Source organism: Aedes aegypti, chromosome 2, assembly GCF_002204515.2.
Source record: "Aedes aegypti strain LVP_AGWG chromosome 2, AaegL5.0 Primary Assembly, whole genome shotgun sequence".
NCBI lineage: Eukaryota > Metazoa > Arthropoda > Insecta > Diptera > Culicidae > Aedes > Aedes aegypti.
Window position 1 is genome coordinate 93,323,252 of NC_035108.1, and position 20,782 is coordinate 93,344,033.

The 20,782-nt window shown below is 37.5% G+C and overlaps 1 protein-coding gene across 1 annotated transcript in view; it reads left to right on the forward strand.

The window, feature by feature from the left end:
• The first annotated feature begins 7,341 nt into the window (after window positions 1-7,341).
• LOC5572690 (pre-mRNA-processing-splicing factor 8) overlaps window positions 7,342-20,782 on the forward strand; it is a 39,640-nt gene continuing 26,199 nt past the window's right edge. The window contains exons 1-3 of the mRNA XM_001660460.2: window positions 7,342-7,522; window positions 17,693-18,708; window positions 18,790-18,915. Of these exons, the coding sequence (XP_001660510.1) occupies window positions 17,702-18,708; window positions 18,790-18,915 (1,133 nt within the window). The 5' untranslated portion in view covers window positions 7,342-7,522; window positions 17,693-17,701. The remainder of the gene's footprint in view (window positions 7,523-17,692; window positions 18,709-18,789; window positions 18,916-20,782) is intronic.

Consider the following 20,782-nt stretch of genomic DNA (forward strand, 5'->3'; position numbering starts at 1 on the left):
GTTTAAGCCCAAAAAACATTTTTTTTAGATTTTGTCACATCCTTTGGCTTAAACTCAAATTTTGGGTGTATTTTGTTTTCCGTGTCGCTTACGAAATGTCAGATAGGAACAATCCCAGTGGTCGAACTAAAACCCCTGTGGTGTTTTGTCGACTAAGCGAACGTCAAACATGATCAAAAGTGTCAAGGTTCATTTATGGACCAAATTTTTAAATTAAAGTTTAAATATGATATAGCCATTATTTGAGCGGAAAAAATTACTAAAGTAGTTACCGTAACATGCTTTTTCGTGTTATTAAATAAAAACAAGATTTCATTAAAAATTTTAGGACCCAATTTCAGCGTTATGAAATAAATGAATGAGCCCTAAGTGAATATCGCCCACTGTCAGTTGTAAGAACTGTGAAAATAAAGACCATTGTTTTGTTTAATTGTTTGTTATGGTTTGGTTATCAATTTTTGATATTGTTAAATCAGCTAATAGGGCCCATTCACAAATTTCATAACGCTAGGGGGGGTGGGTGGTTGTCCTAAGGTTGTTACGGTCCATACAAAATTTGAATAATTTCCATACAAAAATCGTTACAAGGGGGTGGGTGGGTGTCTAAAATGGTCAATTTTAGCGTTATGAAATAAATGAATGAGCCCTATTAATGTGCCAAAAAGTTGAAGCACATTCAACATTTCGATAATTTTGGAAGGAGAGAAAAAATTGAAAGGCATCCTGCAAGCCTCCAAGCAAGCAATCAGTTATTTTATTGCGACACTTCCTCGATTACGGATCATAAACATTAAATAAAACTTCGCATCCTGATTGCACTCTCGATTCAATTTACCCGAAAATGAGTAAACACATGGAGATGTTGACTACGCTAGAAGTCGTCCCGTGCCATGGGCCTGATTCATTCATGTGCGAACAGGCCCTAGACACCGATATACCGGGTACCCCCGTTGGTTTGACCACATTTAATCTGAACACTTTTTAATTTGTACCCCGCTAATTTGCTCATCGTTCAGATTAAAAATGGTTCAAACGTCATTTAGCTCATGGAACGGAGTAAAATGGAATGGAACGCTGTGGAACGGAACGCAAAATCAAAAAAAAAAACAGTGAAAGAGGTGACCAGAAACTCGATTCTAGGGTGACTACATGTTCAAATTAAAAATGAACCCCGATGGTTTGCATGAGGTACCGTTCAAATTAACGGGAGTACACGGCTCTTCGTAGCCAGGATGTCCTGGGCGATAAGTGAATATAGGCCTTTTCATGTGACGGATCCGTCTATGCATTTGTTTACATCGGTGGAGGACCGGTGCTAACACGGGCCTGTCATATTCATAGAAGAACTGTCATAGTGCTTCTCGATCAGCTGATTTGAGACGTCATGTGAATAGGCCTATCGCCCACTGCCAGTTGTGACAACTGTGAAGCTAAGTATGCTGTTCCGCTAAAGAAAAGTAAAAATTTCTGCGGAAGAAATGGTCAAGAAATTTTCTACAGTGAGCTCCATTTGAAATGACATTTCTTGCCAACTGCGTACTGTAATAAAAGAAAAATGCTTTTCTTGACCATTTCTTGCAAGAAATTTTCCACGCATCGAGATAGGCGATTACTTTTCTGTTGAAGTGCATACTTCGCTTGAAAATAAACACCATTGCTTTGTTTAATTGTTTGTTATGGTTTGGTTATCAATCCTTGCTGTCGTTAAATCAGCTAATAATGTGCCAAAAAGTTGAAGCACATTCAATATTTCGATGGTTTTGGATATAGAGCAAACATTGATGGGCATCCCTCAAGCCTCCCAGCAAGCAATCACTTATTTTACTGCGACGCTTGTTTGATTACGGCTCATAAACATTAAACAAAACTTCGCATTACGATTGCACTCTCGATTCAATTGGGTCCTAAAATTTTTAATGAAATCTTGTTTTTATTTAATAACACGAAAAAGCATGTTACGGTAACTACTTTAGTAATTTTTTCCGCTCAAATAATGGCTATATCATATTTAAACTTTAATTTAAAAATTTGGTCCATAAATGAACCTTGACACTTTTGATCATGTTTGACGTTCGCTTAGTCGACAAAACACCACAGGGGTTTTAGTTCGACCACTGGGATTGTTCCTATCTGACATTTCGTAAGCGACACGGAAAACAAAATACACCCAAAATTTGAGTTTAAGCCAAAGGATGTGACAAAATCTAAAAAAATGTTTTTTGGGCTTAAACCAACGGAAAACATTAGAAAATTGAGTAAACATGTGTTTTTGGCCTAAACTTAAGCGTTTGGCACTAAAATTGGGACAGGGCTTTAGGACCCTATTTACCCGAAAATTGGTAAACACATCGAGATGTTGACTACGCTAGAAGTCGTCTCTTGCCATGGGCCTGTGTGCGAATAATGGTGGTAAGAGCCTGTTCACAAATTTCATAACGCCAAGAATGGTCATTTTCGACACCCACCCACCCTCTCGTAACGCTTTTTATATAAATAGTATTACGAATTGTATATGAGCTGTAACATTTCGATAACACCTACCCACCTCCTCTAGCGTTATGAAATATGTGAACAGACCCTAAAACGCTGATATTGAACCAAGATATTATCTAAGATCCAGACACCCGTTGAAGCTGAAAATTTGATCGATTGATCACTACCAGCAACAGACCAATCGATCAAGTTTTTAGCTAAAGGGTTTATTCATAAATTTCAAAACGCCGAAAATAACCATTTTTGACACCCACCCATCCCCTTGTAACACTTTTTATAGGAATATTCTACTATTTTTGTATGAGCTGTAAGGGCTTATTCACAAACTTCATAACGCTGTAGGGGGTGGGTGGGTATCATCGTGTTGTTATGGCTCATACAAAATAAGTAGAATATTCATACAAAAAGCGTTACGAGGGGTTGGGTGAGTATCGAAAATTGCCAATTTTGGCATTATGAAATATGTGAATGAACCCTAACATTTCGATGACCTACCTCCTTTAGTGTTAGGAAATTTGTGAACAGGTCCAAATCGGATGTCTATGCTTCTCTAGATTTGTGCTCTTTCGAATTTGAGATTTGGCTTTGATTAATCTTCATCTTAATAGAAAATGCGTTTGACAAACGGGGTCTGTAAATAGGCGAATCTAAACAGGAAAAAAATAGAAATGACAGATAAACGGGCGAAATTTAAAATTGATCTGTCAAAAAGCGATACATGATAAGGGCGTAGTCAAATATATCTCGCATAATTTATGATCTTGCCCCAAACGCCATTGGTAACTAAGTGTGTAGATAGTTGTTACTGAGCAAACGAATGGATGTGCACGTTTTCCAACAGTGCTGTTTTCTTCTTTGTCCATTTATTTTCTTGAAAACAACGAGCAACAAACTCGGTTACCAATGGCTTTTAGGGCGAGATATTATTTTGAAAGGGCGCGATCATACATTTTTAAATATTGCGCATTTCTTTCACCACTGGGCTATCGCAGAAGTTTTAACAAGTGCGGAAATGCTAATAAAATTGCATCAAATTGGGTAGGTGCCTTCAGGGGACTTATTCTTCGTAAATCAAAGAATAAGTGCTCTGAAGACACCAACAGGATTCAATGCAATCCCGCACTTTTATTCATACTTTCGCACTTATGAGGCCGTATTTCGCAGTCCAGTAGAGAAAGAAATACACAATAATAACTGGGAAAACGAATGTTAGTAATTACACTGATTAGCGGCATAATAAATCATCTCTGGAGTGATTATTGAAATAATAGCCCTTTATTCGAAATAAATAATTTATTTTCTGGATGTAAACTTCATACCTCGATAACTCAATTTCATGTGAATGTTAGTCTCGCCCTTTTGAAAAAAGTTCCCAGAATTATTAAGGGCCCATTCACAAATTTCATAACGCTAGAGGGGGTGGGTGGGTGTCCTAGCGATGTTACGGTCCATACAAAAATTTAATAACATTCACACAAAAAGCGTTACAAAGGGGTGGGTGGGTGTCCAAAATGGTCAATTTCAGCGTTATGAAATAAATGAATGAGCCCTTATATTAGTGCTCTTTCGATCAAGCTACAAAAACCAGTGAATTTTTAATCATTTAACAACCCAATTCGTTTTTTATCACTGTTTTTGAATGTTTAGAAGCCTTGATCGCAAATCTAGCGTAACATTTGAAAAGGGCCTAACTGCAAAATGTAAACAAACTTGATTATTCATTATTCGTATCATTTTTTACGTTCATTACTCCTACATACTCTTACGGGCATGCAAAATGCATTATTAATGGTAATTTTATTCAAATTTAAAAGGGCCTATCTGAAAATAATAAAAACTAAGAGGACCTAACTGGTCATAAAAGGGCCTAACTGAAAATTTCCATCAAAATCAGATTGGCCCTTCCGTGCATTTTTAATTTTCCTCCATATTTTTCAATATTTAGCCATTGTATAGTGTTTTTCTCACATAATGGAACCTAGTGAAAATTTGAAAAGCATAACGTAAAAATTGAGAAATGCTCGATTGAAGATTCTGTAACATATTGATTGTTACTATTTTAAACTCATTGCTATCTAATAGTTCTAATCTTTTGTTCGACACTCATAGTCTATTACTGGGCCACGTAACATTTTAAATCTAACATAACATAAAAACTAGTAAAAAATGTTGAATTCAAACATCATCGGCAGATAGGCCCTTTTACGAGTCTTCAAACCAGTTAGGCCCTTTCAATTAGGCCCTTTAATTGAACATGGTTTCAGTTAGGCCCCTCCAGTTAGGCCCTTTTCCTTAACATAGTTCCAGTTAGGCCCTTTTGGAATTTGTTAATTTTATTGATTATTGAATAGATTTTCAAAGTTTTAGAACAAAATCAATCGATTATGTGAGAAAATCAACATTGAATATTGAAAATTCTTTATTGAAGATTCAGTACTATATTGATTATTCATATTTCAAACCCTTTCTCCTATTTACTAGTTTTATACTTGTGTTCGACACTCATCATAGTCTACTAGGTGGCCCATAACGTTTTAAATCTTAAATAACAAAACAACTCGTGAAAATGGTTGAATTCAAACATCATCGGCAGATAGGCCCTTTTACGAGTCTGCAAACCAGTTAGGCCCTTTCAGTTAGGCCCTTTGATTGAACATGGTTTCAGTTAGGCCCCTCCAGTTAGGCCCTTTTATTAAACTTAGTTCCAGTTAGGCCCTTTTGGAATTTGTTAATTTTATTGATTATTGAAGTGATTTTCAAAGTTTTAGATCAAAATCAATCGATTAGGAATGTGAGAAAATCAACATTGATTAATAAAAATTCTTTATTGAAGATTCAGTACTATATTGATTCCTATTTCAATCCCATTCTCTTTTTTACTAGTTTTATCATAATCTTAATGCAAAGTTAGTTGAAAAACTGATTTTTTATCCTGAAAAAAATCAATTACATTAAAAATTTTGAATAATTTGTATTTGTTAATTTTTATTAGTTGTGGATCGAGTTCCAAAAGTCGCGGTTTTCACAAAACCAAATTCGTTTGTTTTTGTAACAGCCCTGCAAGAATTCTTCTTATACTCCTTCTTGGTATTACGTCCTCACTGAGACAGAGCCTGCTTCTAAGCTTTGTGTTCAATGAGTACTTCCACAGTTATAAACTGAGAGCTTTCTTTGACAAGTTGCCATTTTCGCATTCGTATATCGTGTGACAAGTACGAAGGTACTTTATATTCAGGAAAGTAAAGGAAATTTCCATTACGAAAAAACCTGGACCGACCGGGAATGGAACTCAGATACCTTCAGAATGGCTTTGCTTTGTAGCCGCGGACTTAAACTGCTCGGCTAAGGAAGGCCCTCAAGTAAAAAAGTGAATGGGTTTGAAATAGATATAATCAATAAGGTACTGAACCTTCAACCGAGAATACCAACATTTAGCTATTACATTGTTTTTCTCTCGCTTTATTTTATTTAAAAAATATGAAAATCACTTCAATAAGCAATAAAATCAACAAATTCCAAAAGGGCCTAACTGGAACTATGTTTAATAAAAGGGCCTAACTGGAGGGGCCTAACTGAAACCATGTCCAATCGAAGGGCCTAACTGAAAGGGCCTAACTGGTTTGAAGATTCATTGAAGGGCCTAACTGCTGATGATATTTGAATGCAACCATTTTCACGAGTCGTTATGCTATTTGAGATTACTAACGTTCTGGGCCACGTAATAAACCATAATGAGTGTCTAACACAAGTATAAAACTAGTAAAAAAAGTGAATGGGTTTGAAATATCAACATATTGATTTGTTGCTGATTTTGTATAGAATAGTTTCCAATATTTAGCTTGTATGATATTGTGTTGTTTTTCACATAATCATTAAATGTTGTCGAAGAATTATGCAAATCAGTTCAATAATCAATAAAATTAGCAAATTCAAAAAGGGCCTAACTGGTTTGAAAATTCGTAAAAGGGCCTATCTGCGGATGATGTTTGAATTGAACTATTTTTACAAGTTGTTGTGCTATTTCAAATTCAAATCGTTGTGAGCCACGTAATAGACCATTATAAGTGTCGAACTCAAGGGGTTATCCGAAAATGACGTCCATCAATTGGGGCCTCCTCCAATGGGGGATGTACGAAAATGTGACAGTGCATGGATTGGGTATTAGAAAAAGCGTGACAGAGGGGGTAGAAGGGTTCTAGAAATCCCGAAAAACGATGGACGTCATTTTTAGATCTTCCCCAAGTATGAAACTAGTAAAAAGCGAATAGGTTTGAAATAGGAATAATCAATATGGCACTGAATCTCCAACCGGAAATTTCCAATATTTAGCTATTTTATGGTGTTTTTTCACATAATCGCTAAATTTTGTCCAAGATTTATGCAAACCAGTTCAAAAATCAATAAAATTAGCAAATTATAAAAGGGCCTAACTGAAACCATGTTCAATCAAAGGGCCTAACTGAAGGGGCCTAACTGGTTTGAAGATTCATAAAAGGGCCTATCTGCCGATGATGTTTGAATTCAACAATTTTTACGAGTTGTTGTGTTATTTGAGATTAGAAACATAATGGGCCACGCAACAGACTTTAATGGGTGTCGAATACAGGTATGAAACTAGTAAAAATGCGAATGGGTTTAAAATAGGAATTATAAATATGGTACGGAATCTTCAATTGAGAATTTCTCAATGTTTACGTTTTGCAGATAGGCCCTTTTCAAATGTTACGCTAGAAATATCTCTTGAATTGTTGGTCTTGAAATATCGCACAGCACATTTTACGCCTACCTCCTTTTCAAATCCCAAAAAAAAAAAAAACTGGTAACCCTATCCGTCGGCAGCTGCTGTCAAAACCCCACAAACTGAGAGTGTGTTGGTGCGCCAGACCCGTGAAAGAAAAAGTCGAACATCGCAAAAACGTTTTGCTGGAACGCGTTTTCATCCGTAAAGTTGTTCCATTTTCCTGGTGAAAATCTATACCGAACTGATGATAAACTAGTGAATTTTGCTAATTAGCGGACGCCAATACCGGTGAGTGTGGAATTTTATCGCGGGTGATGTTATTCTACGTGAGAAAAGAGTTTGAAGTTTTCGCATCGCGGCCGGCCTTCGCCACCATAATTCGATGGGTAGCCCCAGACAGAAATGGCCGACTTTCTTGATGGAAATTATTTTTGTATTCGACGCAAATCGAGTTTATTCGGGGAGTAAAACTAATGGTTGATTGCATTTCAGCAATGTTTGTTGAAAGCGATGAAGAGTTGTTGAAAAAACTAAAAAATGTTTGATAATTCATGGATACATTTTCAAACCGACGTATGTCGCAAAAATAAACAACATATTTGGTTTGCATGAGCTCGACAATCGCCTGGGCCTTCCTTAATCGAGTAGTCCGAGGCTACAAAGCAAAGCCATGCTGAAGGTGTCTGGGTTCGATTCCCGGTCGGTCCAGGATCTATTCGTAATGGCGATTTCCTTGACTTGACTTTGGTATACAATATCATCGTACTTTCTCGAAAAGAATCGACGTTGAGAGTGTAATAAAGTGTTCCTAAACCCTTTTTTAAATTTCTCGAAAACTTATTCATTTTTATCTCCAAATGGTCGGTGTTAAATCAGACCGGACCAAGTGCTTTTTAAAGATTTTAGGAAAATGTAAGCTTAGCATTGGAAACAACAAAATAATTGCGTTATTTGCTGTTAAATTAAAACTTTTCTATTTGATGTAACATCTGTATCAAACTGGCATCGAAAAAATCAAAATTAATTGAATCCTTGACTTTTATTTACAAGGCCAAAATATCGTCTAGTTCGGTCTGTCTGAACACCGGCCAAACAGTAAACGAACTTACATTATCGATTTTCGCAGACAAAATTCTACACATTCTGCTTGAGCTAACTCGATTTTCACTGTCATAAATTTTCATTTCCGGATTTACAAAATGACAAGTCAGATTTTCAGCTTTCGAAACTTATTCACTACTTACTTCGCTCCGTTATGCAGAAACAAATTGACTAAACCACGAATCAAAACAAAACACTACTTGCGTCGATCTCACACTCTTTAATAATAGTAATATATAGTATTAATAGTAATATTTTTTTTTTCAAACCCGTTACTTACCTCGATTTGAAAAAGTAATGGAGATTGCAATTAAGGGAAGAGCCCCTACACTCATGAATAAAAATAGTCATCAACTAAAGTTTATGCATTGATGACTATTTTCTATCTGCCTCTCTTTCATTCTGCTGTGAATGTTTACACTAACTGTCATTTCGACTGGGTTGAAGCTTAGCGATGCTTCAACCCAGGCGAATTGACGATTAGCATAGAGATTCCCTGCAGAATGAAAAAGAGGCAGATAGAAAATAGTAATAAATTACTAAAATTTAAAAAAATCTGAGTACCCTTGCTTTTGAGTGCATATCCTATATGCACTTCACTTAGTATCGTATCATATATTTACATTTACAACAGTTTTCGTTTTATCATTCGAAATTTTTGATTTTTTTTTTTTGAGCCGTTCGCCAACTACCAAATACTTATTACAGTAGAGCACTATGCCACTGTACGATGAACACAATTCGCTTATAACGTTTGTTTGTCTGTGCGCGTCTGTCTGTTTGAATGCGAGCTGATTGCATGCAAAATTTAAGCGATGTGCCATCAGCGCACCCAGTAGCCGCTCATGCCAATATTAACGCTCACTAGTGAAAAACTGATTTTTTTCGTGTAAAAATGCGATCGTGTTCGCACCGATATTTTCTAAGAACATTAACAACTTTCATATGAAGTCGTTTGATTTTCGTTTGTTAAAATAATTCTTTATATTTTGAGCAGCTATTGGGTCAGTAGGATTTTTTGTGTATTCCAACAACCGCGCATGCAAAAATTTCAACAAGATTATTGATATTGATATACAGCATTCTTTATTGCTATTGTAGTTATGGTTTGACGATACATAATAAAATTTGAAATAATACATTTTTCAGTATTTTCTTCATGAAATTTGTATACCTTGAGTAGAAATAGGAACATTTAGCTGTAGTAAGCAATTAATTATTTATTTATTTTTATGAAAGCTTATCAAATATACTTAGATAAGTTGGGCTTTATTGTGACATGGAAATAGTATAAATCGACGAAATCTCGCGTAACAATTCAAAAGGGCCAATCATCAGATCGTTGACTATGAGAAAATTCGATTTGGATATTATTCACCAAAATTTCAATTCCTATTTCTCAGTATTCAAATCAATCAATGCGATTTCTTGCTTGTTGAGTGACGATTTACTATTACTATACGCTTATAATCGATTTTATTCTGAAAACTGACAAAAATGTGGAAAAAATGATGAGTTTAAATGCTTGGCCCATTTTCGATTTTCAACGAGGCATGGGCCCTATTTATTGGCCATATTGAATTTTATTAGCGTGCTTGGCCCAATGCTAGGCCTTTTTGGTTTTCAATGATTGAGCAAGAGAGAGTCATTGGCCTCTCACCATGCTAAGGCCAATGACAGTTTGCGAAATTTTCCGATTGTAGGACCTCTTGATGGAGCGAGAACCGATCATTGGCCGTTTCAAGCAGGGGGCCAATGAATGATTTCTCGCATAACTTCTGATCTCGCCCTAAAAGCCATTGGTAACCATGTGTGTAGCTCGTTGTTACTGAGCATCTGAATGGATTTTCATGTTATTTAATAACGCTGTGGGGAAGAAAGGATCAATATCTACCTGCCCGTGATGTTGGTTTCGATGCTTATTCCTTCATTTGCTCAGAAACAACGAGCTACGCTCGTAGTTACCAATGGCTTTTAGGGCGTTATCTCAGTGTATGCGAGATTTGGAAAAAGCGGTTGAAAATCGAGTTTATAACGGTAAGTTTTATGATTATGTTGACAATGTTTGCACAGATTGTTGGTGTTGGGAGGTGCTATCGAATGGTATCAATACCCGATTTGTTGACAATTTGATCATTGGCCCTTTAGAATTGTTACGCGAGAAATAGTTATTGTTTAATCGACAAAAAATACAACAACAACTTGACTTATTTGCCAGCTGGTGCTCTCTAAATGGTATGATGGTGAATCCAACTAAGTGCTCCATCATAATGTTTTCTAATAAAAAAAAAAACAATAGCGTTCCCTTATCGTTTGCTCGGGACGAGTATCGAACGTGTGGATCACATCAAGGACCTTGGCGTTTTCGTTGATTCACAGTTATCATTCAAACAACGTATTTCGTACACGGTCAGTAAAGCTTCGACAACTCTTGGTTTCATCTTCAGAATTGCCAAGAATTTCTCAAATGTTTACAGGCTGAAATCGCTCTATTGCTCGCTTGTGCGCTCCACTCTGGAATATGCCGCTGCAGTTTGGAACCCCACTAACAACAATGGAGCGGAAAGGATCGAATTTGTCCAATGACGATTTCTCACTTCGCAAGCTACCGTGGAGAGATTCATTTCGCCTGCCGAGCTACGAAAGTCGTTGTCAGCTAATAGACTTGGACTTTCTTCATTTATGGCATTACATCCCAACTGAGAAAAATCTTCTCAGCTTAGTGTCTTTCTTCTGAAATTATTATTACCAATTTCTATAGGGATGCACTAATCGCCAATCTAGAACAGCGCCACCATCGCTTTTTAGCTTTACGTAAGATCACGAATAAACCGGAAATAAACTAACCTTAAGTTCCAGTTTTTTTGTTAAGTAAAATTAATATTAAACACTAGTGGTCCCGTCAAACTTCGTTTTGCCATCAAGTAGGGTGCTGAAAAATGGCATGCAATCTCCCATATAAAACGACAGATTAGTTTTCAATTGTTTTCCAGTTATTGAAGAGAATCTCTTTCTTCACTAAAACGCGTGATCAATGCAACAGTGAAATAATCATGTGAGTCTATTGGCCCCTTCTTATGTCATTTCGTGACATACAAACACCATTCTATTTTCATTTATATAGAAGTTCATCAAAACACAAAAGTATACAAACACTAGAACAAGCATCACCAAATTAGATCTTTTTTTGCGTAACGAAGTATGTCGTAGATTGCATACTGGAAACTGTTATGTTGTTTACTTTACCGCTCATATTCAAAATACTTATGGAAAACTATTTTGGATGGAATATCTGTTTAATCGGAAGTCAGAGACATGAAAATTTCCATTGCCGACCACGTTCATGATGATATGACACCTACCTAAAGAGAGGCCAGCAACTCACGGACGACCTCATATATGTCAAGGAGCTGGATAATAGGGATTCACTATAAGCGAGTGATACGACCGGATTTGAATTGTTGGGAGTGACTTTGCTAAAAAAAAAATGCCACTTTAGAAGCGAGTCTTACAGGGATGGGGCACAGGTATTTCCACCTTTTGTCCAAGCTTAACGATCAACGCTCAGTCATCGTAATCATCGTCATCATCAAAACTTCAAAAGCAGTTTTTCTGTTCAAAACTAAAAATTATTCGATGAAAATGTGTTCACTGTGTTTCAGTTGGAGAATAGAATACAGTGAACACATTTTCCTGTAAATTTTCTTGATTTTGAAGGAAAAAACTGCTTTTGAAAGTTCCGAAATCAATGACGGATCCTGCCCCCTTAAGAGCTTTGGTTTAAGCGCCATCACTCGCTCTCCGAAACGAGAAAACAAATTGACCCTTCGATCTAAAATAACTCTAATTTCATTGAAAATAAGTACTTCAATTTGAACAAACTCACCAAATCCGATTTAAGCAAATGATTATGCTGTGTATGAAAAACGATGTTTTCTAAGAGTTTTTCTTTAAAATAAACTCGATCATGTTTTTTGCCGTTGCCCAAACATTCTTGAGTTCATTCCTAAGCACATCCCTTATAAAATAGAGCTGAACATATATGGGATTGTTCATTAATTACGTAAGGGGTTTTGAGGGGAGGATGTGTGTGAGATATATTGCGTGCCATGAAAAATATTATTTATTTCCATACAAGAAAGCATACCATAGAGGGAGATATCTCAACTATCCAAACTGTCTTACGTAATTAATGGTCAGCCTTCATGTCTATCAAATTAACATACAAAACTCTTTAATGCCATTAGAATAGAAGAGGCCTCTGCAACTCTCCTAATTCCGTATTCAACTAATCACAAATTCCAGTTGTTGCTAGCACGTGGCCAGGGCAACTCTCGATTTGTTGAAGGATGGATCAATCTTGTGCAACAGACCATGCTAAGTTTGAAAACACCAATTGATTAGTGGATAAGGGATGGTACACAAATTATGTCACGCTAATGTTTGCAACTTTTTTGATTTTCCATACAAAATGGTCTACTTTAGAGGTTTAGATCTGAGTCATTTATGGACTGATTTGAATAAAATTATTGCTTTAGAAATAATTTAAATTTTACATTTTAGTAAAATTTTTAATACTTTTAAACTTTTTATTGGAAAAAATATTCGAAAATATATGCCAAAATTCAAGTTATGTCTAATATTGTGTAAAAATTTCATTCAAATCGGTCCATAAATAACTGTGATCCAGCTTACCAAAGTTGATCATTTTGTATGGAAAATCGAAAAAGATGCAAATGTGTTTTTCCAATACTGAATATATTTTATGACATCTTCTTCTTTCTGGCGTTACGTCCCCACTGGGACAGAGCCTGCTTCTCAGCTTAGTGTTCTTATGAGCACTTCCACAGTTATTAACTGAGAGCTTACTATGCCAATGATTATTTTGCATGTGTATATCATGTGGCAGGTACGAAGATACTCTATGCCCTGAGAAGTCGAGAAAATTTCCAATCCGAAAATATCCTCGACCGATGGGATTCGAACCCACGTGCCTCAGCTTGGTCTTGCTAAATAGCTGCGCGTTTACCGCTACGGCTATCTGGGCTCCCAATTTTATGACATCATTGGGACTTTCAATCGCCTCTTGATGTAGTATAAACAAATAAATAAATAGACATTTGAACATATAACTTGTCTTAATTGAGCGGAATATGGTGCACTAATGGTACAAGACGGAAAAATGTAAAAAAGGGATTCATTTCAAAACAGTTTTATGTAGCGGAATTCTTCTAATCTTCTGACGTGACAAAACAGAGCAATTTTCATCATATTTTGTTCTTGTATTCAGTACTATAAGGAACCATATTGTTAAAATCAACGAGAAAATATATTCTGTAGAAGTGTCAAAAAAAAAGCTAGCACTCGTTATCCATAAGATTAAATGGACCTCATAATCCACAACGTTTTGCGAGTAATGCTGAGGAAGAGAACACCACAGTATCGATCAATTGTCATTACGCGAAATTGGATAAGCTGATGACGAAATGCTAGTTTTCTACATTTAAAATTTGCTCAGGAATATTCGGAAGGATTCTCATTATTCACAGTGGAACAATTGACACACCTCAACAATGGGTTATGATATGCGGTGACCACGAAACTTGACGTGGAGAAAATCATCGTAGACATGGAATTACCCAAACCGTACCAGGAAGGACCAGAACACAACAAGGAACATCGTAGCAGAGACTAAACAAACAAACAAAACAGGACAAAGAACTAAAGGAAAAAACAGTGCTCTACATTGAGTCGGATAAAGGATATGCGGTCGTCATCATGGACAAGACGGATTACGACGATAAAATGAAGAAAAAGTTAGTTAAAAAAAAAGTCGGTTAGTCAAGGAATTCTAGAGTAAATTCCAGTAAAGGATTTCTTATATTTTCTCGAGGATTGGTTATTATTCCAAAGGACGGATGCAGCATGAAAAGGGAAGGTCAGGGTATGAGATGGACAAGGTTGTACATGGACGAGAACTACTTCCAATTTCGAAGAAACTTCTTCTTTTTCTTCGCATTACGTACTCACTGGGACAGCCTGTTTCTCAGCTTAGTGTTCTTTATGAGCACTTCCACAGTTATTATTTGAGAGCTTTCTTTGCCAAAGTTGCCATTTTCGCATTCGTATATCGTGTGGCAGGTACGATGATACTCTATGCCCAGGGAAGCAGTCTTCTAAGATCATCCTTCTGCTTCAAGATTCAAACAAGCATGCTTTGAATTCAGCTCAATGCGCAGGATCGTGTGGAATCCTGATTTTTTCAATCTCAGCGTACGGCATTTGTGTCAGGATTCAATCTCAGGATTGAATCATTGAAGTGCACTGGAGATCAATTGAATAGATATAAGAATACAGCATGCTCCCCGAATGAAATAGTACAAAATATTCCTTTTGTCCAATATGAATATTCGACGTCAATTCTTAAATTTTGATAGCATTTTATTCATATTCTCTGATTAAAAGCAAAGGTCAGAAGGCAGTCAAAAATTGACGATAGACTCATCCCAAACGTCCTATCAGACAGGATTTTTCAGTTAACATTGCCAGAAATATCAATACTGACTCGATTTATTTTACCATCAAACAATAGGGCGATATTCAAAACTGAAAAGGCAATAGATGGCTCTTTTCAATGGTAGGGAAGGTGTACCGGTATTCGCCATGTACCAGTTATTCGCCACCCCAGATTTTATACCTATTTACTTCATATATGGTTGCCAATTGTTTAGTGTTTGCTAAATTGCTTTGAGATGATACGGAAACATTCTTGGAAACCGCAAAATTTTCTCAGAAAATAATAGAAAAAAATCATTTTCCTTAAACTGTTTGCTCCTTTGCACCTATTTTTCGTCACCTGTTCCTGAATTCGCCACCCTCCATAAGAAATCAACGTAAGTGGCGAATTCAGGAACCGAAATTAAAATCGTGGCGAATACTGGTGCAAGTGGTCCAGTATTCGCCACCACCATTTTTAATACAAAAACAAAGTTTCTGATTAGTTTTTATATTTTCCCTGCTGAGCATGGATTGAAAGCTTTCGTTTAATGTCCAGACAGTAACCAAAGGTCTTTTGATTTATAAATAAACAATATTTTTCCTTAGGGTGGCCAAAACTGGTACACTTACCCTAGTAAAAACGAAATCCTGAAGCAAAGAAAGCACCACGGAAGATGAACTAAACACAAAAAGTTATGTATTCACTTTACATTTGATTTCTAATCACTACTTTTTTGATCCAGTTTCCTAATTGCAAGTACCATCAGTGCACCAGTATCCGCTCATGTTCCAGTAGCCCGCTCACACTGAAAAAAGATAAGTTTACACAAAGTAAATTTGAAAACTTTAGCCGCTATACGGTTCAAATCGACAAATTGAATCACACTGTGGGCATTTTTTTGCGTATTTACTCAAATTACCTTACTTTTTCAACTCGTGAGCGGGCTACTGGAACATGAGCGAATACTGGTACGTTGACGGTAATTTACGTTTTTCATTATTTTCCATACGTTTTGACAGTTCTCCGACTACCATTCTTCCATGCGCTTGTGTTGAAAGTTTGAGTAATTTGAGAATCCAGCGTAGCGCGATCAGTGGGTGAAATACAAACAACAGTGTTGCCGCTCGGCGGCCAGTGTAAGAAACTGAATGTTCGAAAGGTTGTTGCCTGTACTTTTTGCCGCTAGCGCCAACTGTTAGCGATTATTAACGAAATAAACAGTCGTTACCCTATTGACCAAGGATTGAATCCTCTCATACACGTGGCATGATTCATTGCATGCCTGGATTTGAACCAAAAATGCGCGCGAAACAAATCTTGCTTTGGTCTTGTTGATTTTTAATCTCAGCAGCTCTTGGAATGGGATTTTTTGAAGACTGCAGGGAAGTCAAGGAAATTTCCATTACGAAAAGACCGAAGCAACTTCTACAAGCACATAAAAAAAGCTCCCATAGGAAACCGTTTTTGTGCGGCGAGCTATTCAAGGCAAATCTTGAGAAAAATGTGAAGCAACAAGGAGTATTACTGGATAAATGATGGATATAGTCGACGACATTTTCAGCGTTAGCAAGCGGAAGCATCTACCTAGGATTTTAGATACAATCAACAGCGTATACAAGGATATCATGTTAACCCACGAGAAGAAGGAGTGAAAACTACCGTCTTTGGATCTACTTGTCATAAAGATCATGTAAGAAAGTTCATCGTTCAACTTCGAAATCTATAGGAAGTCTACAAACACCCAGCGAGTCATCCACGTCGAATCATTCGTTCCAGCACAAAATGGTAGCGTTTTACCACATGGTCCACAGGATTCAGACTCTATCCCTCAGCAAAGATGAAAGAACTAAGAAACTGAAATATGTTTTCGGAACAGCAAGGATCGCCGAACACAAGGAAAGGACGATAAAAGCCATGATCTTTAACTACACTTTAACATCACCGAACCCACGAGGAGAGTCTTCATCCCATACGACTGACATGTCACCAATCAGCTCCGCCCAAGGCTAAGGAATTTCGGAATCGATTTGGTGTTTTCCACCAGAGACAACCAACTCAAGACTTTATTAGGCTCTACCAAGAATCCGGTTAACACACTGATCGAGGCTGGCATTTACAAAATCAGTTGTCCTCACTGCAGCTGCAGCTGCTGTTGGTTAAATAAAGCAGTCTCGCGATGTTATATTCAAGGAACACTTAGCGGAAATAGTAAAAGCTCGAAAGACGATAGACAAGAGGATGACTCACGATCTAAGGTAGCAGAACATGTTTTTACAGAGGGTCATACAATTGCGACGGCGGCTATCAGAATTTTGCGAAATGTTTCTAGATCTTGAAAATTTGATGTGGTTGAAAGTCTGAAAATGTATAAACAGGTAAAATCCCACGACTCTACTCAACAGAGACCAAGGCAACGGCAATACGTGGCTTTTCTACTTGATACCTTCAAATCGTTCGTGTGATGTACCTAACAGCTCTTAAATTTTGAGCTTCTACCAAGTGAATACGATAAAGTTGAGCCTATGTGCACGACAATGAAGATGGCCATACCGTTGAGGTCGAAATATACGTATCTGCCAAAGGATACAAACTCCAGTGGAATAAAATGGTATAGCACTAAATTCGGTTTTCATTAATTTATATTTTGTCGTTTTTTTTTAATACAATGCAGGTACACTTGCCCCAAAGTCCGCTAGAAGAAAAGTTTTGATTCTTTTCAATTAATTTGGTCAAAATCTTATGAAAAATACTTACGTCGATTTGAAAAAAAAAACTATAATCGGTTTTCGAATCAAATTTTGATGGCAATGATTAAAAGTTGGTAAAAAAACTAATAAAAAATTGTTCTATAATTGCAGGAACCAACAATGGCTCTTCCGCCGTATATGATTCCGCCTAATCAATGGGCCGCCCATATGATGGCCCAGCAGCAGGCATTCGCTGTTCAGCAAGCTCAGGCCCAGCAGCAGCATCAAGCGGCCGCGGCTCAGATGCACGCCCAGCAGTTGGCTGCCTCACAGATGCAGATTCCGCCCCCAATGGGACACATTCCGCCACCCGGACCACCCAAACCGGATCTTGTCCTGTCGGAGGAAAAGTTGATCGAGAAGGCTCAAAAGTGGCAACAGTTACAAACCAAGCGATTTGCTGAGAAACGGAAGTTTGGGTTTATCGATGCTCAGAAGGAAGACATGCCACCGGAGCACATCCGGAAAATTATAAGAGATCACGGAGATATGACCAGCAGGAAGTACAGACACGACAAGAGAGTATATTTGGGAGCGTTGAAGTATATGCCGCACGCAGTCATGAAACTGCTGGAAAACATGCCGATGCCGTGGGAACAGATTCGGGATGTGCCGGTTCTGTACCACATCACCGGAGCAATCACCTTCGTAAACGAGATTCCCTGGGTGATTGAACCGGTTTATATTGCTCAGTGGGGCACCATGTGGATTATGATGCGTCGTGAGAAACGTGATCGTCGTCATTTCAAACGAATGCGTTTCCCGCCATTCGACGACGAAGAACCTCCGCTGGATTATGCGGACAACGTTCTGGACGTGGAACCGCTGGAAGCCATCCAGATCGAGCTGGACACTGAAGAAGATGCAAGCGTCCACGATTGGTTCTACGAGCACCGACCGCTTATCGGAACGCCTTACGTGAATGGATCGACCTATCGGAAGTGGAATTTGGCGTTGCCGCAAATGGCGACGCTCTATCGGTTGGCCAACCAGCTGCTAACGGATCTGGTCGACAGCAACTTCTTCTATCTGTTCGATCCGAAGAGTTTCTTCACGGCCAAGGCCCTGAACATGGCCATCCCGGGAGGACCGAAGTTCGAGCCGCTTATCAAGGACCATAACGTCGGGTAATGAAGATTAACATGCTCGGCTTTTGCTTATGGGACGATAGTTTCATGGTACTGCTTTTTTCTTTCTTTTCGTTTTAGGGACGAGGACTGGAATGAGTTTAACGACATTAACAAAATCATCATCCGGCAGCCGATTCGTACGGAATATAGGATTGCTTTCCCGTACCTCTACAACAATATGCCGCATTTTGTGCATTTATGCTGGTGAGTGTCTAGTTTCATGTCCTTAATTTATGTAGGAGCCCCACAGATGGTTCCTGCCATGACGAGCACAAACTTGTTAGCTCAAGGCGGTCGTATAGTTTGAAATTCACCTACGCTCCTTATCACCATTTATCCTTCCTAATGCATTGAGAAAAAGTTACACATTATACATCAAAGGTAAAAAACCACCAGGAACACTCGACACGCTCTCAAAAGATTTTTTTTGTACCGACTATTCTCTATTCTTTTAGCTTTAATAGTTATGAAACCCTAAACTCTAGCCTGAAACCTATTTCAGAAGGACCTTGTTCACACCTGTATTCAGAATTTCAAACGCTTGTATGGCATGGTGGTTCAAATTTTATGGTTTACAAATTACCGATTTACAAAAGTGTGGATGTGGCAATTCCAGAATATTTATAAACCGGAACATTAAATATATAGTATCGTCATGCGACAGCTTAATCGCTGGGCTTGGAATTATGTTCTCCAGGGAGCGACGATTTTAGTTATTTGATCGCTGTATAGTGTAGTGTTAATTAGAAGCTGCATGAATTTCAAAACAATGGCAAAGTTTTTGTTGCAATCAGATTTTTTTTGTATTCTGATTTAGTGATCCTATTAAAACTACTGCATAATATGGTTACCATTCATCGAAATCATTGCTACTCCAGGAAAATATAATTTCAAGCTGGTGAGACGATTACAAACTGAGGGTGGGTTAGGAGCACAATCAGACCCTTGAATATGCAATGTGGATGCCAATGACAGTTACCGTGCCAGTACCATATTATAGACAGCGCCATATTCTGAACGGCCCGTTCCTTATGTTGAACATTCATTGTTTTTATATCCAAAATAGTAAACTGTCAGTTAGAAACATGATTCATTGTAACATTTCGAAAGTAAAATACATGGTTAAGTTGTTTTTTCAACAAATATTATACGTAAAGTTCGTTTGCTGTCCATAATAAGGAACAATGTGTGTTCATAATTAGGACCATTGATGTATATGGTGTCCATAATTAGGAACATGCATGCGTCAGACTAACATATGACTTTTTAAATAATTGAAATTGATCGACGTTTTATTTTAATCTATACGTTTATTTAGATATTAGACAAATGCAACGGCAAGACAAACCAATATCCCAGCTGTTGAAATCCTTAATAATTTAAGTTATTCAAATTGGATCTTCTTAACCGTTCAGAATATGGTGCTTGCACGGTAGTAATCTTCTACGAGGTTTTCGAGACCCAATAGGGCGCGTGCACCGGGTTGCGGATAGGAGCAAAGGGCGATCAGTAGCATCCACTTAAATAATAAGACAAAATGCCGTTCTCTGACTAGGTGATGTTATGTGATCTCCTATGATGTTGTAGTACTATAAAATATTTCACTCTTTGGGAATTCTGGCCTTGATATTAATTTTTCTCTTAATTAATAGAATGAAATAATCATGCTTAATTAACACAAAGCACCTTCACTGCAGTAATATACCTGATACCATCAATTTTCTATACCTATTTGACAATGTTTGACGAAAATCTACTTATTAAATGAGCCACATCAGCGCTAAGTCTATACATATACGATATGCCACATACAATATATGCTGTAAAACCATTCCTTAGCAAATACTCATTATCATGTAACAATGTAACGCAAGAGTGGGTATGGTTGGGCTCTGCGTTACACTTATTGTTTGCTTTTGACAAGGGGGGTATTAAGGAGAAGATGAATTGATGCTGGGCTTCAGTTCGGGATTATCACAAAAGGCCGAATCACAAAAGGCCGAATACATTCTAGCCTACCACAAAAGGCCCAATGCACAGAAGGCCGAATCACAAAAGGCCGAATCACAGA